General features: G+C 35.6%; 1 protein-coding gene and 1 non-coding gene across 2 annotated transcripts; one reads left to right on the top strand and one right to left on the bottom strand.

Annotated features, from left to right (window-relative positions):
• Window positions 1–1078: 1078 nt before the first annotated feature.
• TRNAK-CUU (transfer RNA lysine (anticodon CUU)) lies at window positions 1079–1151 on the bottom strand. Its single transcript has one exon. It is a non-coding gene; the product is annotated as a tRNA-Lys (tRNA).
• Window positions 1152–2701: 1550 nt separating this feature from the next.
• Window positions 2702–27808, top strand: LOC143847558 (dynamin-related protein 5A-like). The gene is made up of 16 exons (XM_077356447.1): window positions 2702–2974; window positions 6087–6150; window positions 6245–6349; window positions 7888–7989; window positions 11081–11131; window positions 11239–11300; window positions 11519–11609; window positions 13133–13197; window positions 15305–15499; window positions 15817–15936; window positions 16789–16859; window positions 17483–17708; window positions 19890–19940; window positions 21975–22203; window positions 24103–24242; window positions 27458–27808. Exons 1-16 carry the CDS (start codon window positions 2846–2848, stop codon window positions 27584–27586), a joined length of 1830 nt encoding a protein of 609 aa, XP_077212562.1. The 5' UTR covers window positions 2702–2845; the 3' UTR covers window positions 27587–27808.
• The last annotated feature ends 30 nt before the right edge of the window (window positions 27809–27838 follow it).

Genomic DNA, 27838 nt, shown 5'->3' with positions numbered 1-27838 from the left:
GGTACCCCAAACCGAAATTTAAAACCTTAATTTTCAGCATATTTGTCGTATTCATTCAACTCATCTGAGGTGGCTGTTCTCTCCTGCAGAAGTCAGCTGCGAAATGTCTTTCCACAAAATTCCCTAGCAAATCTCGAAGGGTAAGTTTGCATGCAATAGGCTCGGAGAGCAGTGGAATAAGTAGTCAAATCGTACAATAGTGCTAAGTACCTGGATAGTAAGGGAATAAGAAGGGGGTATCATTGCACAATATAGTGAGAGCAAGGGGAGAGAGGAACAAGCACCATTCCTAAGATTTTTCAAGTAAAATTGTGTTCTTGTTTTTTCCCCCGGATAATTTGAATTTGATTTGAAAGCTGGGAGTTCAATGCAATATTGACAACCAAGTGAGGAATAACCTACCAAAATTCAACCAAAGTTCGGATGACTGCCAAGAATTGAGCCGTGTCATTAATGAAATGAAGGACTGCAGGTATCATTTCCTTATCAAGTGAAATGATTTGATGCATGTATGCTTCATCATAAATTGGTTTGGGGCATGCCATCTATTGTTTAATCTGTGCTGGATTTCCGTAGCCTGAATTCGTGTTGGCATGCTTTGGTTTTGTCGGTGAGAGAAACATGGAAAATGAGGATTTGTTCGGGAGAAAAAGAAGGGAAATGATATCTGCTCCAAGTGTTTTGATAAACATGCACTCCTCATGTAAGGGATGTCAGAGGATATTATCGTTTCCCAAAAAAAATTTGGTTTGGTAGGAAAATTTCCAAAGCACTATGGAGAGTGGTTGTTGAACGCCTCATTACCATGCAGATTTTTATAAGCCCTGTTTGTTTTGGAATTTGTAAATTGACTGGCCCCAAAACTAAATTAAATAATCAGTTTGACTTGAAAATCAGTTCTTAAATCCAAAACGAATAGGTCCTCAATGGAAAACACCTATTCGAAATGGGGTAGGGGCTACGGCTACTTGAGAATAAGATTTGGCCCATAGAGCCATCATGTTTTTGCTCCTTCATTTGAAGGATACATGGAAATGTAGCCGTGGGAGAAAAAAGATAAAAAAACAAAGGCATTACACGCCCACCGTGGGGCTCGAACCCACGACCACAAGGTTAAGAGCCTTGCGCTCTACCAACTGAGCTAGACGGGCTTGCTTGTGAAGTGTTAATAAAAATATTTTATTTTAACTAATGTACTTAAGAAGGCTGGAATAAGTTAATTTTAATTGCTTTCTATAAATGCAGGCTAGAATAATATAAAATTCTGTAAAATTAATTAAATTTTTTAGTTAAGATCATAGATTTTTTTTTTGTTTGAATTGGATAATGCTCAACAAGGATATAGATCTAGTCATTTTTGCTAGATTTTTTACATTTAAAATGTTGTTCATGGAATTAATTTTTAGCTTATTTCTGATAGAATTTTTATCTATAATTTTATTGTAGCTAATTTTCCAAAAATATAGTTTAGCTCTCTTGTTCGGCAGAAGTGTATACATATTTTGGCATTCTTGGTTCATGCCATGCATGGGTGTAAAAGAGTGGGCCCCGCCCCATCAGAACATGAGGTTCAGTGTAAATGGCGGGCCCGCCCTATGCATGGGTTTGGTGGAGATAATGGCTGAAGTGTAAAATGGTGTGTCGCACCGGTTTGAGTGTAGGTCGTGCAACCCAGCTCACCAAAATCTAAATTTTATCAATAATATAGAAAAATTCTAATGTAAAAGATGACTTATGTATTGTTGAATAAATGTTCGCGGTCAAGTAGATTAGTTCAACAAAATTAGTGATACATGTAATTGAAATGAAAATAAAGAAATTACCTTTGATGATACGAATGTAAACCGTAAATCCGTAAGTTAAGGCAAAACATAAATAGCATTAAAAAATTAATAAGATATCGTAGAGAAGGGACGTTGCAATTCTAAAAAAATTGAAATTGATTAACGGAAAGTCAAATCCTTCGAGGCTTTAAATATTAAAATATCCAACATATATCGCTAATCTTATTTATATGAAATCCGATGAAATAAAGCATTAGACCTTCCTCAGTAGTTTAATCTAAATCTAAAGAAGTTCAAATTTGGAAGCATGACCCACTCTCACAACGGGAAGTAGTTGCACGACTGATGCTAATGGGACCCACATGTGAATTCAAAATTTCAAAGAAAAAAAAGGGAAGGTACACCTTCGTTATGATTTATTTACCTGGGTCCCACTTGGTGGTGAAAGCACGCATCCCTCCACTAGAGTAGAGAGTCTTACCATTGGTAGTCGTTGCGTGTGACCGTGAGGGTATTTTGATCTTAAAAAGGTTCCAAGCCCGTTACCGATATTCCTTATTTCGTTGTCTATGGTGTAGCAACTATCAAGCGTCCCTGCAAAATGTATGAGACTAGTGAAATTACTAAAATACACGTAAGTTGCATTCTAGACCACAGTGTGATGATCGGTATCTTTCGCCGTTCTAGCACCTTTTTTGTCATTAACTCTTTATTTTTAACCACCAGCTATCCATTACGGAATGTGTGACCTAATGGATGGTTTAGATTGTTTCTGTGGAAACATGTATGGTTGAGATGACAAAAAAGAAGTGACAAGGCAAAGCATTACGGAATGGTTCTTTATAGGGGTTTTTTCGTCATTTCATAAAGGCTGAGACAAAACAGAAGCTCGATAAACCACTTAATCAGCCTCACTACCTAGATGCAGCGTGTGAAACCCTTTACTCTCTCTCTCTCTCTCTCTCTCAATCAGATAACACCTGACGATCTTTACAATTCTTTTGTTTCTGTTATTTTCTTCTGTCCTTTTTACCTCCGTGCGAGAGAGGAAGAGGAGAAAAATGGAGAATTTGATCTCGTTGGTGAATAAATTACAGAGGGCTTGTACTGCCCTAGGCGACCACGGCGAAGAGAGCGCATTGCCGACTCTCTGGGATTCTTTGCCGGCGATTGCCGTCGTCGGAGGACAGGTTCATTCTCGATCACTTTCCTCTTTTCACCTTTTTAGTAGATCTCAGCCGATCTGTTCATTTCTTCTCTATTTTTCTCTTATCTGATTTTGTATTCTGTCGATTTGAGTGTGAATTTTCGTTATTGTGTTTTCATTTCTCTAAAAAAAGAAAAATTGCATTCTTGATCTCTTTCTCTTTTCACCTTTTTCGTAGATCTCTACCGATCGGTTCGTTTCTTCTTTAGGATTATTGTAAATCTTCGCTGATTCCTATTTTTCTGTTTTTTGGTCAGCCTGGTTCGTTGTTCTGTGGATTTGAGTATGAATTTTCCTTCTTGTGTTTTCGTTCTCTCAAAAAAGAAAAAATTTCGTTTTTGATCTATTTTCTCTTTTCGATTTTTTTTCTCTGAGATATCTGCGGATCTGTTCGCTTATTCTCTAGTATTATCTTAGATCTTCGCTGATTCCTATTTTTCTGTTTTTCTTTTGCAAGATTTAGGTCAGTTTGCTTCGTTGTTCTGTGGATTTTTTTACTTCTTCTTGTTTTCTTTATCTTTCCAAAAAGAAGAAAGAAAAAAATTGGTGTTGATCCTTATTAGGTAAAGTGTAGTTACATTAATTTCCGATCTTTGGCTTTCTTTTGTCTTAATTTCTTCTATCTTTGCCAAGTTTGAGTTTTTTTTTTTTTTTTTCAGATTTATTATTTTTCTCGTTTGATGGATTCTGAACTGCTAATATAATGAAAATTATCGCAGATTTTATTTTTCTTTTTTTTGGAAGGTTTTGGTCAGCTTGCTTCGTTGTTCTGTGGATTTCACTGTGATTTTTCATTATTATGTTTTCGTTATTCTCGCAAAAAAGAAAAAAATTCTTTCTTGTTTTGATCCTTATTAGCTAAAGTGTAGTTACATTCGATTTCCGATCTTTGGCTTTCTTTTGCTGTAATTTCTTTGTCTTTGCCAAGATTGAGTATATTTTTTGATCGATATTCTGGACTGCAAATATACTGAAAATTATCAGTTGCTTCTATTTTCTGTTTTTTTTTGGGAGGTTTTGGTCAGCTTGCTTCGTTGTTATGTGGATTTTAGTGTGTTTTTTTATGCTTGTGTTTTTGTTATCTCTCAAAAAAGAAAAATTCCTGTTCTTGTGTTGATCCTTATTAGCTAAAGTGTAGTTACATTCAATTTCCAATATTTGGTTTTCAATTTCCAATATTTGGTTTTCTTTTGCCGTAATTCCTAGTATCTTTGCCACGTTTTAGTTTTTTCTAGGCTTTATTGTTCTTCTTGTTCGATCAATATTCTGGACTGCGAATATAATGAATTTTTTTCCATGTTTGACATTTTCGTGTTTTTTATTAAATTCCCGGATTCTTATGTGCTTGTGTGTAACTAATCAGGCGATTTAAGTAAACATCCAAATACTGCATGGCTATTCGGGGTGAGAAACTTATTGTGCTATCTACTTCACAGTTGATTCCTCTTTCAGGGAGCTGGCTAGCCTTTTGTTGATAAATCTTACTAGTCATTGATTGATAACACCAGTCAAAAATAATTTGATTGATTACATAAAAATTCTCGATTTGGTAATTTTAGCATTAATTTTTCTTATCGGGGTTCTATAATAACGAGTTTCTTTGCATTATGTTACTTTCTTTGAATTGCAAACAATGTTGCTATAATCTTAATGACTCTCTATTAACCTAAGATGCTAATTTTGTCCTGTGGAAACTGATTAAAGTCATACTTTGATTTTATGATTCAGTGGCTCGTGATCCGAATACTCTGATGTTATCTGTCTTATGGAAAAATACAGACACACCCCCTCAACTTTCTGACATTCATCAAAGACACCCCTGTCAATTTCTTTGTTCCCGTCTACCCCGTCACGTAACAAGTATTATTAAAACTAAGGGGGTGTCGTTGATGACTTTGTAAAGTCAGGGCTATCATTGAAAATGCTAGAAAGTTGAGGGGTGTGTCTGTATTTTTCCCATTTTATTTCATTACCTATCTAATTGTCATACTTTCCTTTCCGGTGGACGTTTTGGATTTATATACTCTGTAGTTGCTATAATTCACTAGAAGCATCATAAATGCACTATCAGAATGGAACTGAGATGCATGGAAAATTGGAAATGCATGTAAGCTGCACATGAAACACATGGGAAATATTAACAGTATAAATTGTCATGTTTTTAAATAAAAGGAGGCATCTGATCTATCCATGTTAAACAAGAGACGAAGTATCTATTTCCACTTTCTTTTCTTCTCCTAATTTTCATGTTTGATGGCAACCCAATCAATGAACATCCAATAAGGACAAACTGGGAAGAGTGCATGGGATTAGACTTACCAGAAGATTCCTACTTTGGTGGAAGCTTTAGAAGCTAAATTCTTCTTGGCACCCAAATTTTGGGGAACACACTTTCTCTTAGTTAAGAGTATGTTTATTATTTAGGTGATTATTTTTTCCTATAAGAGTTTTTTCTCCTTTTGATAATGTTGGAGGAGTGCATTTAGAAAAAAAAGTGTATTTAAAACTTATTAACTTAATCACTCATCTTAAGTTTCAAATATAACATGTGGTTCTTTTTTTGGAAAGAACTTGACATTGATTCCACACGAATAAAACATATAAGACCATAATCCCTAAAACTGGTAATTCTAGTCAGTTGCGAAGTCTTCTCTACTACTTGTAGCCTTAACCCACATTGACCATTCCTCCCTAACCTTCTATAACCCTCTCTTTCTATGCGCTCCTTGTTCTCTTCCAACAAGGCTTATTACATGTTTCATGTTGACTTTCGTTGATGCTTTTTACATATTTCCTCTTAACTTTCCCCAGTGTTTTTCTTTTACACAATTTTTCTTTTCTAGTCTCACTTCCCGCTTCCGCTTCGTGCATTGCTTCTCGAACTCGCTTCCCACTATGGAAACTATGGTTCTCACCATGAAACATGGTCATTTATTTCACCAACATGTCTTGGCTCTTTGTTTTGTGCATTAGAGTCATTTATATCACCTGGATATCTTGAATCTTTATTCAGTGCATTTATTTCAACATTATAAACTTCTTATGTCTTGATTTAGTGATTTCTTTTCTTAATACAATTTTGGAATATTTTGTAGAGCTCAGGAAAGTCTTCAGTGTTGGAGAGCATTGTTGGAAAGGACTTCTTGCCACGTGGATCTGGTAATTTTTGGTATCAATATTTTTGTGTTGCTGTTCTCAATCTCGTGAGTTTCTTTTAGACATTGAGCTAATAATGCAAAGAAAACATGGACAGGGATTGTTACTCGACGTCCACTGGTCTTGCAGCTTCAGAAGATTGATGAAGGAAGAGAGTATGCAGAGTTTCTTCACCTCCCACGAAAGAGGTTCACTGACTTTGGTAATTGATTATTGTCCGCATGATAATGTGGTTAATTGCAAGTCATTGTTGCATTCATTTGTTCTATAGCAATAACTTTGGTTCTGACTGGTTCCTTCCCTTGTACATGTTTAGTCATATTTTAGTGAATTTCATACAGATTGGTCACTTTCTTTCAGAATGTTACTCTATAATCAAGTATTTCTGTATTTAATTATTGGTCGATACTATTGATATCACCATGCTTAATTCATAGTAAAATATCTTGTGAGTCTGCAATATATATATATATATATATATATATTTCAGAATGCTTAATTCACAGTAAAATATCTTGTGAGTATGCACAAGAGTTTATCTTTATGGGGACATGTTTGCCACGTTAACTTTATTTTAGTCAATGCATATTATCCATGAATAAATAATACAATTATATTCATTGTTGATTACATATTAATTATTTCTATTGGGTCTAATTAGTCTACCCCAGTTTCTTCTTGGCTATAACATGTTTAATAGTTGCTCATGGATCATACTTGTGAGCTATTCTTTTAAGAGGTCGGTAGAAAGTTTTCATTAAGGTAGATGAAACTTGGAAGTTCAGTTGAATTTTGTGCTATCATTAGACTTTGAGTGCAATCTTGGCACTCATTATGAACATTTGGTAATCCATTGATTCTCCATATTGGTAAGTTCTTGAATAATGCTTGCTTCAATCTCGGCAACAAAAAAAAAAGGCGGCCTAGTGAACGAGGCTCCCGCCATTGCGGAGTCTTTGGAGGGCTAGATGTGCGCAGCCTTATCCCTGCTTTGCAGAGAGGCTGTTTCCGTGACTTGAACCCGTGACCACCGGGTCATAATGGAGCAACCTTACCGTTTCACCAAGGCTCGCCCTCTAAATCTCGGGAACAAATTACAGCAAAATAATATCAAGACATTCCAGTGTCAAGAATCAAGATTGTCCCAAAACACCCTCTTAATATTGCCACGTGTACTAGGATAGTGATGTTTGCCATTTTATAAAAAAAAAACATAAATGTATTTTTGATATCATTACATGAAAAAAGATTATTAATGTGAAATTTAACATATGGCACAGGAGGAGAGCGCGGGAGGGGAGGATTCCGTTAGGAACATTTTTGACATGTGTGTTTCTTCCTAGCATCTCTCAAAATTATTATACAGACTCAACATCTTGGCATTAAAAAATAAAAAATAAAAAATAAAAATAAAGACTTAGCATATTTTTAGGAATTGTTTTAGTGAGCTTATTCTTGCTTGTGGAAATTCCTGTTTATTGTGGTTGTCCTTTTCTTGTAGTTATTCATAAATGTTGTCAATACATTTAGTAATTTACTGTTCTGTACCATTTTTTAAACCTTTGTGCCATTATGAAGTTATTTGTTTGATTCGAAATGCCATAAAAATATATTTTTAACGGTAATGCCATAAAAATAGTTATGGGTCATAATATGCTTTTGTTTATTTGTATCCTTGTTTTCTCCAACTAATATCTTAGGGTTCCATCTCAAATGCAAGTATTGGTTTTATCCGTGTAGCTCTTGTGAGGAAGGAAATTTCGGATGAGACAGATCGAGAGACAGGCCGTTCCAAACAAATCTCTGCTGTCCCAATTCATCTCAGCATTTATTCTCCTAATGGTGAGACACTGATGTGATTTTACTTTTGGTTATTTATTTCTTCTCTTTATGTCTAGGGTTGTCTTCGTATGGATCATGTGTATTCTATCTAATGCCGCTGTTTTGAAAAGTGGTGGATTTTTCCCATTTATGCATGACACTATGGGGTGCGCTTTCTTGATACTGTTTTGCCTTTGCAAGATTTTGTTGCACTTCCCTGAGAATGGATTTTTGGATGAGGAAAAACAGAGGAAGGCCAAAAATTTCTCTGTCCTAGAAATTGCTTTGCATTTTTGCCTATCTAGTTTCAATCTTGAGATCTTGTGGAATGAGAGAACCACTTGGCTCTGATCTTACGCAGCCACATTCACACACACATAGAAACACCTATACTTGAATTGAATTCTCAGTTTTCTTGCTTGTAACTATTATTGTGGTGTGTAACTTTATCAGCGAGTCGGATAGGATGTTTTCCTTTTCAAGCCAATGGTGTCTTAACATGGATCTAAGCTGCTTGAAAACTTGAAACATGTAATATATCTATGTATGTTGAACACTTACAACTGGTTTTTCTTGTTTTAGCCTTTTTTCGACTCATTTTATATTTGTTCTAAGAGCATTATATATCCTTGTACCCCCTCAAACTTATGCGAGCATGAAATGCCCATTACATCAAGAATTCCCAAAATACCCTAGAGAAGCAATTTGAAAATAAATTTTCCTTTGGAGGCACTGCCTCAAAAATCCCAGCGTGGGCACATCGTCCTCTTCACCCCCGCTCAACCAACATCAACATTGAGCACATTAATCTGCCCTGGTGATGAATCTCGAACAGAATGCAAGACTTCTTCACAATATTTCTCAATTTTTCTATGCACTTTCTACATCCAAAGCATTCCATATCAAGGGTGTCCTTTTTTTTTGTCAAAGTGGTGTATTCAAAAGAGGTACCATATTTATATTCAATTTGTCCTTTAGGTTTTCTTTTGTTGTATTTTCATTTTTATTATAATATTTGTAGTAAGCGTTTGATATGATCAATTGTTAGTTTTGTTGATATTTTGCTAAAAATTTGATATTAATTAGGCTTGTCAAGAACCAATATCATGACTATGATAGATGTTTTATGTAGCAGAATGTGTCTTTTTGTTAGATTTTGTTGATATGATGGTTTCTTATATATTTTTAACAGTTTTATTTTTTTCATTTTTCAACTTATAACCACTAAAAATATTTTCTCCGGTTGTAGCATCTTTTCCAAAACTAAACACCGAAGTAGGCAAAACACTGAAATGTCCCGACCCATTGACCAAAACGAAATGCAGAACAAATCGGTATGCATAACTATAATTGTGACTCATCTTGAGTTATATCTGTATGTTGCAACGAAAAATGTTGGAAGTGGACTTGATTTGTTTTTTTGCAATTTTTGTCTAAAAAGTGAAAGAGCCCAAACATTCTTGTTTCTGCTTCAATGTTGTAATACTTATTGAGTGCCTTGCTCACTTAATTCTGAAGTGATGCTTATTGTTATAGGCTACTTCTCTTTGGTCCTTGCCATTTGTACTTTGTTTTATAGGTTTTTTTGCATTTTGTATTATAATTAGCCTTTCATAAATTCTGTTGTCTTTCACAATTTTTGATTGCTTGGTACTTCATTGTGATCCATCGATTCTTTTGATATATTTTTTGAATGGCTCTTATTAGGCCGTTTTTAAAAACTATTATTATTTAGTTCTTTAGCATTGGCTTGTGAGTTTTTTCCTTAGTTTTTTTTTTTTTTTTTTGCATGTTTTGTTAGCTTTTGTTTTCAACTTACAAATATTGAATTAATACTTATGCTAAATTTTCTTTCAAATTTCATCATGTTTTATCATGTCATTTTGTGGTTTTTAGTTTAACCCAACGCTCTTTTACTTTATTGATGTTGCAACATGCTTTCACTTCATTGATGTTGCGATAGACGTGCAACTTGGGTCGGGCTCAACCTAATTTTTTCTCGGGTTGGGCTGGGAAAAGCCAACCCGATTTAATTTTGGGTTGGGTTAGGGTTGAGGCCTTGGCAACCCGACCCGACCCTACCCGAACCTGACCTCCGTCCTCTAATTTTATTAAGATTTTGTTAGGGTTATATTTTTTCTTGTATTTTTTTGTTTGGCCCTAGATGAACCCGAACTCTACTCGACCCAACCTGACCCAATTTGAAAAAAATAAAAACAGGTTAGATGGGTTGGGTTATGGTTGACCATCCTCTACCTGAGGGTTGGGTTGGGTCGGGTTAGGGTTGAGGGAATGCTATCTCAGGTTGGTCTAGGGTTGGCCTCAACCCGATCCAACCTGACCCGAGTTGCACCCCTATGTTTCAAGGGTATCTTAATATTATTTTTGCGTATTCTTATGCTTTGAACCCGTCCAAAGCAAAAACTTGAGAAATTCGATTGGCTTGATTGCAAGTACTTGATTGGGTCTCAAGCCAACTTGGATTCATGCCATCATTGAGTCCTGAGCCTAGTCAATTTTCAATATTTGGAACATTTTTTTTTGCAGCGGGTATGATAAATATAAGGCAGCTGCTTGTTATCTTAGTTTTCTCGAGCTGTTTAAATTTGTCCGTACCTTAACGTATGTTAAGTGGGAGAGATCCTGTCCAACTCGTCTTGTTCAACGTCCATTTGAGCGATATGCATCCTAGTTACCTGGGTTATTTGTAAATTTATTTTCAGTGTGTTCCTTTATTTGGTCTGTGATGTGATGCATAAATGGATAATTGTGAGTTACTATTTTCTTTATAATGCTACAATCCGAATCTATTGAGGCTTCTTGTCTGTTAACTACCCTTCTCTTACTTTTAGATTCAGAAGACACGTTTGAATGAAGTATTAAGTTATCTGAATGGAAAATAATGCCCTTTAAGAACTCAATTTTAAAATTTTAATTAACATATAAGACCCCCAAATGACTCATCTGCTCCTCTGTTTAAGGCTGTAGTGTTCAGTTTGAGTTTCTGTCTGTGTTTATCAAGATTCAGGCAACATGCAGTAACCTGAATTAGGATTTGAATGCTTATTACGTTAGTATGTTTTTTTTCTTCTGACGCTTTGCACCTTGACAGTTGTGAACTTGACGATGATTGATCTTCCTGGGCTTACAAAGGTTGCTGTTGGTAAGTTCTATGCCATTGCTTGGCTTGATATGCCATTGTGTTCATTGGTTTTTGTTTCTCGTATCTGTATTTTATGCAATATGGGCTAATTAGCTGGGTTTTTTTAGAGGGTCAGCCTGACAGCGTTGTGGCAGACATTGAGAACATGGTTCGCTCCTTTATTGAAAAGGTAATTCCGTTCCTCCTTGTCATACAAGTTAATTTCCGATGATATTGATGCTACAATAGAATAAATGTATAGTCATAAATTTGAACTTGACTTTGTTGGTTCTTTTAAATTCTTTAATTGATTAATCATATTCCGATTCTTATGTGCTTAGATGGGAGGATAAAACACTGACACTTGGTTGCTGTTTTCTTTGTGGAACTTTTCCCTTTAAATTGCAGCCGAATTGCATAATTCTAGCAATTTCACCTGCAAATCAAGATCTTGCTACCTCTGATGCGATTAAGATCTCTCGAGAAGTTGATCCTAAAGGTAAGATTTCATGGAAATGCAAAAAGGATTTACGGTATATGGTTATAGGCTTCTCGATGACTATATGTAGTAGCTTTGTGATGGACAAGGTGTTTCTTATTCAGCATATAATTAAAGAACTAATCCAGCTCGGTATAGGATTTTCTACAATGCTAATAGAAGCTGTATTTTTTAAAGATATATGTCTTATAGCTGATATTTTAATTATCATTTGAGTATGAGTGCCTGCACAATTGATATTGGATGGTTGTTTATGTGGACATCAGTGAAACTATCAAGCCTGTGATTTGTTTTAACTTTTAACCATGGGACAATGTCTGCAGCTATTGTAATTTTTTTGAATCATTTAATAAAGCTTTGTGTTGTTACTAAAAGAAAAAAATAATATTTTGGTTGGTTTGTCAATGGGCTTGGTTGACGTGCTGGAAGACAAGAAGTGGAAAGGGAAGTGCCGACAATTGATATTGGATGGTTGTTTATGTGGACATCAGTGAAACTATCAAGCCTGCGATTTGTTTTAACTTTTAACCATGGGACAATGTCTGCAGCTATTGTAATTTTTTTGAATCATTTAATAAAGCTTTGTGTTGTTACTAAAAGAAAAAAATAATATTTTGGTTGGTTTGTCAATGGGCTTGGTTGACATGCTGGAAGACAAGAAGCAGAAAGGGAAGTGTCGACAAGAAGCGGCATGGACACTCAATTTTCTAGATGGCAAACGAGAGGCAGACACCTTTGAACAACAGAGGACGAAGCTGACTCAGAATTAAAGTGAGAGGGATAGAGTTGGGTACGATGTTGGCCAATCAGGAGCCAACATGAATTATCTTAGAAATTGAAATTATCTTTTCTCGGCAACCAAACACGCAGTCAAACCTATTTGAATGGAAACTTTTGCTTGTTTTCATTCATTTTCCATGGAAAGTGGTACCTTCTTTGGATCCAAATGGCCGCTCAGAGAATGTCTCTAAAATTCCTCCCTATGATCCTCATAAAAGATACCATGTTCTCCCATCTAGCACCACCAAGGATTCTCTCACTACCCTAGTGAAATGATTGGGCACCTTGAGAACCATGTTAGCATGTTCTTTCTACCAAGAATCAACAAAGTAACCAAAAACCTCCTCTTTCCACTCTTTCCCTTGCCAATTGCCATCCCCTTAGCTGATCTTGTCATATGCTTATATTAGGTTGGTCTGAAATGTTGAGGAATCACTTGAGATGGTCACAGTTGTATCTCTACATGGCCTCTTTTGGCCTTGCTCGGTTGGGCCCTTGTTCTTACTTCTTTTCCCACCTCATAGCCACTTTTGGCAATCTGGGCAACTAGAAAATGCTTTTGCATTCCAACAAATGTTTATGAATCTGTTTATCATAAAGAAAGAAGTGATTGAAACTTTAGAATTACTATGTTTTGAGGTTTGTGTCGATCCAATAATGTGCATGCAACATGGTTATGCTCTTGTAATTTTGACTCTTAGAAACAGTTTCTCTTATTAATTTCTTGCTTCGTTATTTTTCAGGAGAGAGGACATTTGGTGTGTTGACAAAGATCGATCTCATGGATAAGGGGACTGACGCAGTTGATGTAAGTTGACATATTGTTTGTTCAACTAGTATTGAAAATGGTAATACTAAATGGGTTTGTTACTCTGTTCTGTTAATGCAAAAATAAATCTTCCCTTTGTTTGGGGTCAAAATGTTGGTAGTTTTTTTTGCCTTTTTCGATTTCCAGGCATGCCTGTTTGTCTATCTATGATACTCGAATCCTTCAAAAGCATGGAGAATCTGACTACTGAGTATCAGATATAAGGGGAAGGGATTCCACTTTGATACTCCCAATCTGAATCCTATTTTAATCTCTCTCCCCCCCCCCCCCCCCCCCTCCTTCCCACACGCACACACACGCACACTCACGCTCTCTCTCTCTCTCTCATGATGATTTAAAAAAGGTTCACGTTACCCACACCAGATCCTCTTATTCTTGCGTACGCTGCACAACAGATCCTTGTGCCCTTTTTTTAAAAAAAAAAGGTAGAATTGAGTTTTTATTCACTCCCATAATGGTTTTGCCGGTAATATGTTCCTACCTACAAAAGTTTTGTTCCATTAGTGACGAGCAGATATATAAGCCAAACATATCAGACCTCACTTGTGGTTAAGGCTGATGCCATTGTCTTTATAAAAAAAATTGAAGTAAAACTAATCTACATGTTGATATATTATTAGGTCATAGAAAGTTACAGTACTTTTTTGTTCTCTTTTTGGTAGGTAATACTATAGGCACTGTTTTGCCTGACTAATTAGCTCAATATTGCTCGTTGAATTTGATTAGTTTTTTTTTTTTTTTTTTTTCCTATTTTCTGTTATTTGATAGATTACATTTTGAAATTGGTAGTCACGAACTTTTACCGATTTGGTATTACGAGTGTATTCCTGTTTTATAGTTTTAAAATCCTCAGGCGTATTCAACAAAAGCATGTAAGATCCTTGGTTACCTGTATCTGAAGGTTTTGTGGTCTGGAGGATCCCATTGCCTGATCCTTTGTGGTCTGTTTAGTTTGATTTGTCTGTAGTATTGACATTTTGTTTCAAAATTCTGGGTAGCATGGATTGGGGAAGATCCATTCCTATTATTGACCTCTTTTTTGTGCTCCAGTTATTACCACATATGAATAATGCATTCATCAATGCAACAACATTGAAATGAGCTCGGGGAAGATGATTCATTTCTATTAAGAGTTCCACATGACTGTCCCTTGTTTGTATTTTTGTTATTGTGAGAGTGGGCTTACAACATTACACTCCAAATACCTTATTTTTCCTTGCTTTCTCCTTTTCATTAGAAAATAATTTCCAAACATCGAATATGATATGAGGACCTCGCTACAAGATCTTGGAATGTAACTCACATGGCTATGGTAATGTATCAAGCAATGCCTCATCTGTTTGTAAGCCATGCCCCCCACTATATGAGTCATGATACGCCTCTAATCTCTCATATTCTGGAAGAAAAGGGGGAAGGTTTAGTGCAAAATTTGACAGAAAGAGGGATAATACCCCCTGATTCTTCCTTCCTGTCTGTTTATTCATCCTCCCTTCGATTCTCCAAGATAACTTTTGCATTGCATGAAAGAAGCTGAAGATTTGTGCACCGCATCGGTGTGAAGCCCTTGATTTCTTCAAGATTTCAAGTTTCAGTTTCGATCGTGACAGAAATGGAAACATTTCGGTTTTAGATAGAAATTTTGGTGGAAATCTTGCAAAATCATGGAAGTGTTTGGAAACAAAATGTCGTTCAAGAGTCAAGGTTATCTGATAGATAGCCAAAATGTTGCTTGGAAATTTTGCTACTAGTGAAGGATAAAAATTGTGTCCTGTGTTGTAAATTCAGAATATCTTTGCGTAAATAAGCTAGGTATATGCATATCTAGTAGCATGGTTGCTTGAATTCCATCTCATCATTATGCAAGATGACCAACAATGGGCCGCTTCTATCCCTCTCTAATGAGCTTCCTTTAGTTTTTTGCTTGATACATCTGTAGCCTGTTGTAATGCAGAGAAACATGCAGATAAACTATTTCGAATTCTGTTTATACATCTTAGTATTCTTTGTACTAGTGCTTGCATTGGATATAATTTTGGGATTAGCAGTTTTACTTCTGATGTATGTACTCTATTTTGGGTTCTTTTAGATATTGGAAGGAAAAGCATACCGGCTACAATATCCATGGATTGGCGTGGTTAATCGTTCTCAAGCTGACATTAACAAGAGTGTTGACATGATTGCTGCTCGGCGTAGAGAGCGGGAGTATTTTGCAAGTAGCCCAGACTATAAGCATCTTGCTCATAGGATGGGTTCTGAGCATCTGGGGAAGATGCTTTCAAAGGTATATCACATACTATTTTTCTCTTCATATTTAATGGAGGAATGGTAGATACACAGGCGCCCTTGCAGAAAAGAGGGTAAAGGGTGCCCCATGGGCCAATTCCCATTTAAGATGGCACATAACATTAGGATTATAACTGTCTTAAATGAGAATTGACCAATGGGGGCACCCTTTACCCTCTTTTCTGCAAGGGTTCCTGTGGGTTTCAAATCCCTCTATTTAACAAGTTATTTTGCATCTAGAGGATCAAGAGAGATACTGATGCTGGTATTGCTCACACACTATGTTCTCAAGTATAATGGCTATATTTTTTGCAGCATTTGGAAACTGTAATCAAATCCCGTATCCCAGGCATTCAGTCCCTTATCAATAAAAGTATTATAGAACTTGAAGCAGAATTGAACCGTCTTGGGAAGCCTATTGCTGCAGATGCTGGGGTAAGTTTTTTTATTTTAATGTTTTTGATAGTGCATTTTGAGAGTGGTGTCTCATCTTTAATTGGATTAAGCTCTGAAAGGGATCTTTCATACAATAAAAAATAATTACCATTGCTTAGTCCGACTTTTCAAATGATTTTGTCTTCTGTTTTTGGACACATCCGGAATAAGTGTCTCGAATTTAAAAATTAAAGAACCAATTATGTGCTTATTTAAGCAAATTCAATATTTTTACCTACATGGATTATTATTGTGATATGATTTTTAGTGTCTTTGTCTAAATCAGGTGGAATATTCCGAGTAACCACTTTCTTGGAATATATGATTTCATCCCTTTTCATTTGCTGGAATATTATCAAATCTGGTTTAAACCTTTTTATAGCCATGTAAGGCAAAACATGTTTCTTATTTTGGAGATTTTGCAAGGCTGAACTTGGTACCATTCGAAGTCGGGGTGCTTAATAAAAGCTTCCATGTGCTAAATGATTAATTTTCATTCTTCTCACTGGTCCTGAAAAATTCTTAGGTACTTTAGTTCTCTGACTTGCATGTTCTAGTTGTCTTTCTTTCTTTTTTTCTTGTTGAGGTTCAGAACCCTTCTATTCCTCCCAGTTCCAAAAAAGTTTCATCTTTTTTGATTAATATATCAGCTAATGCGTGCAACTGTCTTGCTTAGGTATAGGTTGACTGCTTGCAGTGCTTCTATTAGATGTGTCTCAGGCCTTTTTTTCTGGCTGCTATAGCTTCTTAATTACCAGCAGCTTTAAGTTCTCACTTCTCTAATACTGACAGTCATGTTCAAATTTCGTGTTTTCTGGGAAGGGTTTGTGATGGACTACTCATCATGTGCAGGGAAAATTGTACACGATTATGGAGATTTGTCGGATTTTCGATCAAATATACAAAGAGCATCTTGATGGCGTGTATGTATAAAATTTAATCAATCTCTTTCAATTATTCATGTTAACTTTTTCATTCCCTGTTGTGTTTCATTTGTATCATAGTTTTTTTTGCCCATGCATGCCTATATGATGACCTATAACTAGATCTAAGTTTCTCTATTATTGTAAGTTGCTACCTGTAAGCACACTTTAGATCTCCTTTATGAGGTCTTAGATTTTCATTTACGAGTGTAAATTGCTGATTTTTTTCTTCCAATTATCAATGATGAATCTCTAAATGGTTCAGCTTTTGTGAATAATCTTTGAATATTTTGTTTTTGAATGGCATCTTTGTATGCTTTTGTGAATAATCTTTGAATGCTTTATCATGTTTAAAATACACTACTACTATCAATTTTCCTTTATGATTTTTATGTGTGGAAACTTATCAACATTTTTTTTCCTTCTTTTGACTTTTATTCTTAATGAAAATATTCTTGTAGTGAAATCCTCACCTTTTGGATGTTTGGACTCAGTTTTGTTTGTTTTGTATATTCTGGTTTGCAGACCAGTTTTTCTGTCACGATAGATTATTATTGTTAAATGTATAAGCTCTAAATTCTGTTTTGGCGATACTGAGCAAAGTGTTATGTTGCTTTCCGCAGGCGCTCTGGTGGTGATAAGATATACAATGTTTTTGATAATCAACTTCCTGCAGCTTTGAAAAGGTTGCAATTTGACAAACATCTTTCCATGGAGAATGTACGAAAGCTAATCACTGAAGCCGATGGATACCAACCTCATTTAATAGCCCCTGAACAAGGATATCGGCGTCTTATTGAATCTTCTTTAGTTACAATTAGAGGTCCTGCTGAGGCGGCTGTTGATGCGGTATGCAATAGATTTTCGGACATTTCTTGACTGGAATTTTTACTTTTCTAGTTCACATTTGACATTTTTCTTGATGACTAACAACTTTTAATGATTCTTGATACTTTAATCCATCGCTTCTCTCTGTTTGTTGTGTATTCATGTTTTATGTATGGTGGGGTGTCGATACACTAGTTTAGACATGAAAAATTCACAAATAAAGATGGTCCCCACACTGTATGAGTAAATGCCATGGAAAGAGAAGTTCATGGTTGCGAGTTAAGCTTTTGTATGACAAAATTGTTGAGGAGTTCTAGATGGGAGATATTATTTTAAGATTCTTCCAAAACTTGATTAACTTCATAAGATCTTTAAGTTTAATTGTCTGAGAACTTCTACTAAACTAGGAAGCGCAAACATTCAAGTCCTTGAGATCATTTTGAGACCGTTTACCAAACTAGGAAGCTCAAGTACTTAGTTTCTTAAGATTATTAACTGCTTTTACAAATTTGAGAGCTCTTACCAAATTAGGAGGCGTGAGTAATTAGCTCCTTACTTTAAAAAAAATAAAAAAAATTAGCTCCTTATGACATTTATGTTAAAGCAATGGGAAGCCTTAACCATATATGTATTTTCAGGGAGGCACAACAGCCATGTATTCCTAGACGAGGATCATTTTATTGAGTTCTTCACAGTACTTTGAAAGAGTCTGTGGCAAAGCGTAGACAAAAGGTTTCTAATGTTAGAGTTATGTGAACCAAAGAGGTCCTCTTCCATGCATGGTTTTAAATTTCGGCCGAAATCCGACCGAAACGGAAATCGGGTATACCCGAACGTTACAAATTTTTGACCGAAATTTCGTTTTCCCCTAAATTTCGTCCAAAATTTAAGGAATTTCACCCAAAAATCTTGATTTTCTTCATTATTTAATATTTTCCTTTGTAAGAGATGAAATATTATTTTAATAGATTTCGTCGGATTTCGGTTTTGGTGAGGACCGAAATGCAGTCCATAACCAAAATTTGAAACCATGCTTCCAGGAGGACTCTTTTCAAAAGTTCTACAATTGAAGTTCTGAACCAAAGAGCTTCCCATAGGAATCTTCCAAGAGATTAAACCATAAAAGTTATGTGAACCAGATATTTTCTATTCTAGGTTGATTCTTCCAAAGGGTTCTGTAATCGTATCATGTTAACTAAAGAAACCATCTTTGAATAAGACTATTTAAATAGGACAGCTGACGTCATACACAAATTAAGATGTCATCTCTGGGGAAGTATTTGTAGAATTATTCTTTTTAAGAAGGGGGATCTCTTACCATTACAAAAAAGAAGAAGAAGAAGAAGGGGGATCTCTTCCAAAACTTTCTCTTGAGAGATGAGAATTTTTCTACCAGTGATATGAATTGGACTTCTCTTCTAAGGCATTCTAACCTGCAACAACAGAGGGGGGAAATTATGCAGTAAGGACTCTTCCTCAAGACAGATATTTAGGAGGACTTTTGGTATTTTCTTGGAGATGTGTTTGAACTTTGAATTATAAAGAACCACTTGAGCAATAATCAAAGTTGTTTCTTTTTTCTTTTTAAAGAATGTAATTAATTACTCCAAAACCAAAAATATAAAGTTACCATGACTTGATAAAACCTCTGTTTGTGAGCGAAATTTGATCGGAATAACTTCTATGTTTCTTTCACAACAAATATTATGCCGCCTCACTTAGGATGGGGGCTTTTATCAGATATGTTATCTGGATACAGATACTGGTGTCTGATACTCTAAACGATCTGCTAAGGGGATCATCTGAACCACAAAATCTTAGGATAGTGGTACAGCAAGGATCTGATATACTTTTGTTGATTATGACTAGAATTTTGAATGTAAGATAACAGGTTACATTTCTAATGCTAAAATTAGCAATTTTTGTCACATTGATTTTCAAAACTTAATCTATCAAATTACATAAAATGATAAAAAAAATCAAAGCCAACGTTGCTTTAGATCATAACTCAATTATTTTATTTGATAAATTGTTGCTTTTTCGTACATTGAAACCGTTGGATATTACATCTGTACATTGTCGATCATCATCAATACATATTTTTTCGAGGGACATAAATTTGATACTACAGCTAGATTTCATTATGCGATGGAAATTTATTGGGCTTTTCAAGTTGCTAACTTTCCCTTTTCATGTTTCCAGGTTCACTCTATATTGAAGGAGCTGGTTCACAAGGCCATTAGTGAAACTGTAGTAGGTTTCCTTCCATGATGATCCACCCTTCTCCATGATATTGTTGTTTGAGATTTAAAGTTATTTACAATAGGAATGGTAGATTGGTTTCTGACTGTTTTTCTTTTCACAATGTTAATGGCATTACTTGTTAGTGATACAAATCTTGGGTTTCATGGAATTGACTCAATGCCTCCCTGCCTTGTCATCATTAGATATTGAAAATTTACCTGCATTTGGCATCTTCCTTATTCACTATAGTAAGCAGAAAACAAACACTTAATACTTACTAAGAAAACAGGTGGGCTTTGCAACTCAATCCCCATTGGTTGGTAGCTATTCCGTAATTTTGGTTCTTGCAAGGTGGGATAAATAATCATTTTTTGACCTAGTGTGTTTTGGAGAGAAAGGACACTATTCACGTTATTATTCACACTGGTGGTTACAATTCAGAGGAATGTTATCAAAATACCCCAATTCCAGTCATAGAACTTAAGCACTAAACTTAGTTATTGAAATAATGGGTAACGTAGTCATAGAAGTTAAGGACTAAACTTAGTTATTGAAATAATGGGTAACATAGTGTATGTACAATCAACATCAACACTCTTTAAACTTTAGACTTTAGGTAAGGTTGGTTAGGTCGTGCGTTCGAGCCCCACGAGGACCATGTATTTGTAAGTATTATTCAAGAGAAGATATTTTCACTTAACTTGCAGCTAAATTAATTATTTTCATTACAATTCAAAATAAATGATTAGGCTGGTAAAGTTTCATGAGTTTTCGAGCTGGATAGACCCCTCGCTAAACTAAATTAATCACCCCCTTGCCCCCGGGGCTACAAATTTTGGAAAGAATTTACGATTGGATTTGGAAGAAAGGGCTTGTAGCATAAAAAGTGTCATCTTGAGTTATAATTTGAAAAGTTACTGATCTGGAAAAATTGTTTTCTTCTAGGATTAGAAAATTTTAATAGGATAAGGTGCCGTGTTTTGTTTTGCAAAGTCGTAGTTCATTAGTATTATAAGTTTAGAACTTGCTTCTTTGCAGATTCTGGTCAGCAAATAGCTTTAGTTCTTATTTTGTTTTCAGCAATCTAAAGTTAGAAGGGCGTTTGCGTTAATTTAAGTACTATCAGTGCGGAATACAAAGTTGGGGTTTATTAGATTGTTCTTGAGTGTTTATATTATTCTATAAGTATCGTTGCAAAATATTTTGTTCTGTAAGTATGCATTGAAACATTATCAGTGTAAGGTTCATGATCTTTATTGCTTTGTTAGTGTGAACACTTTGTTTATGCAACTCGTATGGTGGTAAGCAATTGTTCAACTCAAATAGACATCATAAGCTATTCTTCAACTCAAATAGACATCATCATCTTGAGTTCTGGCTGGTGAATTCCTCTAGCTTGTTGAAATTCCGGTAAATTGGTTCCAGTGGATTCCTAAGAACTGATTTGCATCACTCAACCGGCAGCTTCTACAGTTTTGGTGTGTCTACCCATGCTTGATATGAAGGAGAAAGACAACATAGTTATTATCAATTATATTTTAAGTTGATGTTAAATCCAAAAAAGCTGAAACATGGAGATCTTTGCAGTATTATAGCCTTGCTGGGCTTGTTTTATTCTTTTCTGATTCTTTGGTTTATTTATTTCCCTAATTGATTTACCATTAAATTTTTGTGTACAAGAGTTCGATCTTTTTATACTACATTTCCTCTTATAGATTGTTGTGACTCTGAATTGGTAATTGCTTTTGATATTGGTCAAGACTAGGGGTTGAGCCCCTAGCTAAAATTTTAGACCAGCAGGTTTTTTGGTCAATTTCAGAGGTCTAAAGGCAGTGCTTGTACTAGCAAATTATGTACTAGGTTAAATTGGACTCTCCTTTTTTGCTTTTGGTGATCAATTTTAAAATTATGGGATGTTTTCTTTCTTAAGCGGTATCTACACACCTTTTCCTTTATTTATTTCTTCCCTTTTTGCTTTAATGTATCTCAACTAATAATTTTATGAGTTGTAGAATTAATATGTTTGTATGTTATTGTATATAGGAGCTAAAGCAATATCCCACTCTCAGAGTGGAGGTTGGAAATGCAGCTGTTGACTCGTTGGACAAAATGCGTGAAGAAAGCAAGAAAGCAACTCTTAAATTAGTCGATATGGAGTCCAGTTATCTCACTGTTGATTTCTTTAGGAAGCTTCCACAAGATATTGAAAAGGGAGGAAATCCAACACATTCTATTTTTGATAGATATAATGATTCATATCTCAGGCGAATAGGTAAAGTGTGTTCACATTAAAGTATGATCTTATATACAATGCTTCATATTTCTTTGAAAATCTCCAGCACAATCAATATTCGACAGTGTACATGTTCTGAATTTTGTATTCACAGGAAAGCTGGGCATGTGCATGTGATTGATACTTTGTATTAAAATAATGAATATCTGCAAAAATGGATAAGCACTACAAAATTTAATGCATATTTTTTGGAAAAGTTCCCCAAAATTGATTTTAAACCTTAATGATTAGAGGATCTTGTTGGAATGGCAAACATGTGGACCATAGTAAAATGCAATATTGGATGCATATTTAACGTTGTCATGATCGTACATGTATGCTGTGCATATGCTATATCAGTCTGTGACTCAAAGTTAAGTATTTATGCATCAACTATTATTACTTTATACTTTCCAATTGAAATATATGCTAAAAAGCCGTCTTGTTCCTTTGCACGTGCATCAGTCAGTTTTTATACAAACAACACTTACCTGATTGCCCGACGACCTGATCCATTTCTGCAGGACTTCACGATCTGCATTTAAACCATGAATCATGGAAGTTAATATTTGCTTATCTGTTAAACTAGACAATTTAGTTTTTTTTTCTTGTCTATGATTCTAAATTTCTTAAGCTGTATATTATTCTAAATGCTTACATTGGATTTCATACATTGTTGTTTCAGTGCATTGAATATTTTCTATTGCACATGCACTCGTGCATGGCATTGAATATTTTTGTATTGCACAAACAATCATGCCTCCTCAGGTGTACATTTATTCAGCTGTACATTACATATAAACAGTACTTGATTGCCCGACCACCTTCCATTTGTTGTCGTTTCATGTATCCTTCCGGCTGTACATTTGCATGCTTATGTACACGCTAGCGCACAACTTGATAACTGCTTGGAATGCCTTGGGAAGATTGGGTAATTCGTAGGGATAGTATCCTAGCAGATTAGCAGTTTAAAAAACCTTGTTGGTATAGTAGGAACATGATTTCTTGGACGAGTTTTTCTACGGTGCATGTGTGTGCAGACCAAAAATTACGGTGGGGCTGACATCTATGTTGCATTAAGTACGAGTGAGTATCAAGTGTCGGATTCGGAAAATCTTGGATCTGGTGTGCTTTGATATTTATGCTTGCTTGTACATTTTAATCATGGGAGTGACACTATCATTACTCTGAACTGACAATTCTTGGGTGATCTAATCTTCATTCTGTGTTGATTATGCGGGTGCTTATTATACTTCAATCAACTTAACCCTTCTATTTATTTTCATTCCATAGATTCCAATTAAATGTTATATCAAATAATCATTATTAAATGATTTCACTACGTGAACTTTTGAAAATTATGAGCAACTCAGGCATTAAAAGTCTTGGCCTATGAGAGATTTGAAGTTGTGGAGGACCATCTGCCCAACAGAAATTTTCTGTCGGTTTGGCCCTGTACCCTATTTGAATCCCACGTGCTGGTTTTAGTTTGTGGGACCCATGGAACTACCAAACCACAGGCCAACATGCTACAGTTTATCCATGTTTACCCATGAAGCACATGTATACATGATGCAATTTGTGAGGGGTGGCTAACTGAGTTATTATTTTTGGAGTTAAGATATATGCTCATATCCTAATGAAAAGCATTTATGGGCCATACAATTGACAGTTTTGAATCTGGACATTGTAGTCACTACTAAATGGTTTTCAATCCTTCATTATTTCACTTACCTTTCTTTCTACCTGGAGTAATTATCTTGTTCACCCAATCTTGAGGTTTGCCTTACGTCTTTGATGCTATATCATCTCCGAAATGTTGTTTATTCTTGCCAGCACTATATAGTCTACTGTTTGACATTCTTTATCCTGGACTTTATGTTAATTTAAAATGAACAGGAACAACCGTTTTATCATATGTCAATATGGTTTGTGGAAGCTTGCGGAACTCCATTCCTAAGTCTATTGTTTATTGTCAAGTGCGTGAAGCCAAACGCTCCCTACTCGACCATTTCTTCACGGAATTGGGTAAAAGAGATGTAAGTGTTTCTCTCTGTCACTTTTTTCCTTTATCTCTTCTTGGTGTCATTTGAATTTCCTGATATGCTTTTGCGTGAATTTTTGTAAATGACCAAATGCCTTGTGATTCCTATTTAGAGGGAAAAAAATCAAGGATAAACCGAGGTCTAGTATTATCTACACATAAAACCAGATCCTTTCAATCTTGAACTGTTCTTTTGCTGCAACGTTTTAGTCTGCTTTGGTCACTTTCATCAAAAGTTTATAACGACAGCTCATTATCTGGCCATAGTTAAAATAACTGTCCGGTTTTGCTTTCCTTAACCAGCTCTGAAAAGAAGCTAAACACACAATGAGAGATGAAGAGTTTCATTATGTCCTTTGATTGATATTAATGACATTTTAGTAATTTAAAGTTTCAACTATGGAAATTTTAGTTTTGTGTGGAATAGAAGGTTCCTTCCCATTTTTTTCATTACGCACACACATACGCATTCCGGGCCCATGCTTTGCATGGGTGTAAAATGGTGGGCCCCACCCCATCAAAACATGTGTAGAATAATGGGACCTATCCTAATGTATGGGTGTGTCCCCATCCCATTAGTACCATTAGGTAAAATGGCGTGCCTATGGATTCTTTAATTAGAACCTCCTCTCTTAGAATCAGCAATTAACCAATTGAAATAGTTTTCTATTCTACCATTACATAGCAGTTATGGAAATTTAGGGGTAACGCAAAATGAATGAAGAAAAACAACTCATGCGGCAAGATTTTCTCCATTACCCTTATGTGGACTAATTTCAGGGGGAAAAGCTTTTCCAATAAAAAATTTTCTTGGAAAAAAAGTGAATGACAACGGAAAGAAACAAGCTTGAAAGGGACCATTGCAGAAGGCATTTCATGGAACGGCTGTTGCATGAGAAAGAAGCCACCTTAGATGAATTAAATGAATGAGACAAAATCTGAGCCTATGTGGCTGCTTTCTCATGCAGCAGCCGGTCCGATGGTCCCTAGCAAATCCTATCCCATATATTTACGTGAAAATTATTCACTACTTGCTGATTAGATCCTCCCTTGAACTAATACCATGTCAAATTGATCTTGGTCGGAGGGAGGGAGATGAATCCGTAAGAAACCCTTAGGCAAACTTAACAAAATTGTTGAGGGTTTCAACCTACAATATTGCTCATTGGCTACACAAAAAACTTCATGGTTGTAATCATTATCTACCTGACTTATCATGTATGCATGCAATTCATATACAAAGAATTATAATCCCTCTCAAACCAACCGGTAAGTCATATATACGCTACTATCACACATTGGACTTTCAATGGCTTACTAATTGAAAAACTTTTTTGGGGATGTTATTTGAAACCTTATTTTCCAAAGTAAGCAAGCTATTGTGAAAGGTCTGAGAATCTCAAGTCTTTTTGAGGGAATTGTTTAGAACACGAGTGCATAACATTTCACAAGTGTTCCTGCTATGTGCGTATATTGTTGTATGTGCCTATGCTATGTTATAAAGTTGCGGCTTGGTTCTGCATTGATTGTATATAGAAAGCTATCCATATCTTCTATATGTACAAAGGAACTAGGATCCTCTTCTTATCGCATGAGTCTGTCAAGATGATTTATTTTCTTAATGTAAGAGTTCTAACTTCTAATACTATGGCATTAAAAAAAAAGAGTTCTAATGCCATAGATGACCACCTCTTTGTTGTTGCAGTATATTTCTTGTATTTTCTCTTCTTTGATTTTTAAATTCTGATAATTGTGCTCAATTCCGTTTTTTGATTATGTCAAGTTATCATCTAATTCCTGCTTTGGTTGAATGATAAACATGGATAGATTATTGCGTACTCAAAATGCCAAGCAGGTTGGTATCTTTATTAAAATGACAATCATAGCCATGAATCAACATCATCTTTTTAGAATCATGGTTTTGTTATTCTAGAAAGGCTTGAGGCTTAAAGACAAAATATTGAGTACGGTGTATTCATCCTTCTTAAATTGTTCGAAATATCTTTTGGAAACTAACCGGAGATTGTAGACAACTTTGGTCACCTCTATGATTTGAGCATTGTTTATCTTCATTTTCTGAACTAGAGGATACAATAGTTATGTTATGATTTGAGTATTATTTTATCTTCAGTGTCTATATTTAAACTTCTAACTTGTGGAAGGTATAAAATGTTGAGTCTAGTCGGAGAATGACTATTACCACATTGTAGACGTTTAATCATCTTCTAGATGCAGGAAATCAATGAATCCATAAACATCTAATAAGTAAACAGAACAGAATACTGATTTACAGAGGGGGCAGAGGCTGCCTCTGAACACAATCCACCCTACGTAATCTATCCTATGCCTAGGAGTCCACTACACAGTTGACTTCCCTAGTGCCATGACTAAAAGAAAAATCCCTACGCCCTACATAAATCAATGATTTCTGACAAGCCTCTAAGGGTCCCCACTGCTTGAGGAAGACCTTTGGAGAACATTTTAGTCCCTTTCCACTAACAACTTCTTCTCAAACCTATTTCCAAAGATTTGTAATCCCATCAATAACGTTGTAGCCTCTGCGGGGCTTCACTCTACAATACCAATTGGCCCTGAGAACTCTCAAAGAATCTCCCTCTTACTGCCTCTGGAAACCCTTCCCATGCCAGTCGGACTCAGGTTCAAGCTTCCATCAAAATTTAATTTAATGGAACTCGGCGGCAAGGGAACCCACTTCCCTGTTTGCAATTTCTTTATCAATATACCATGGATAATTTCCTTCCACTTAGGAAGTAGTCTTGATTGAATATACATCAAGGAAATGGCTCCTCTCCCAGTTGGGAAACAATGTTACCAGCAATGTCAGTGATGGTGACAGTGTGAGGTTATTTTAGAGATATTCTCTTGTAGGAAATTGCTAATAACAGTAGGCATTTGCATGATTTTGAGTTTTTTACCTTACTAAAACAAAGAGTGTGTATGAAACTGTTTTTCTGGTAGACTGATTTTTCTTCTTATTGTTTTAATTTTACATTGGTATCCAAAAAAAAGAGATGTTTATTTACTATCAGTTCACAGAAGTTAATGTAAAGTTTCCGCAGCTTACTAAAAATTTTGTGTTGCAAAAGCTATTCAGGAGTCTGAAAACGTTTTGAGTTTTTGAAAGTTGTGTAGTTGATTTATCTGAGAGAGATTGTTTTACTGTTTATAAAACTCCGTTCGTCTCTGCAGCCGAAGCAATTGTCTAAATTGTTGGACGAGGATCCTGCTGTAATGGAGCGTAGGGCTGCCCTTGCAAAGAGGCTAGAGCTGTACAGAAGTGCCCAAGCAGAGATTGATGCAGTTGCATGGGCTAAATAGAGGGAATAGCCTTCTCTTTTTCTTATCTTTTTCTACTTTGAACTTTTGAGAGGTTTGGAGTCGTGATTCTTTCATTCATGTCTAGGTATTTAGGAAGGTAAATAGTATATAGGGATGATGTATTCAGACAGGGCGAGGTGGCAAATGAGAAAATGTGAACCATGATCCTTTCTAATTTTATCCTTTCCACCCCAATGTTATGCTGCATTTTAGTTTGAGAAATGTTTCTTGAACAGCTCGTCGAGCTCGTAC

Source organism: Tasmannia lanceolata, unplaced genomic scaffold (assembly GCF_043159265.1).
Source record: "Tasmannia lanceolata isolate RefF3 unplaced genomic scaffold, GAP_Taslan_0.1 ptg000015l, whole genome shotgun sequence".
Taxonomy (NCBI): Eukaryota; Viridiplantae; Streptophyta; class Magnoliopsida; order Canellales; family Winteraceae; genus Tasmannia; species Tasmannia lanceolata.
The sequence above is the reverse complement of the archived record's forward strand: the minus strand, read 5'-3'. Positions and strand labels throughout refer to the sequence as shown.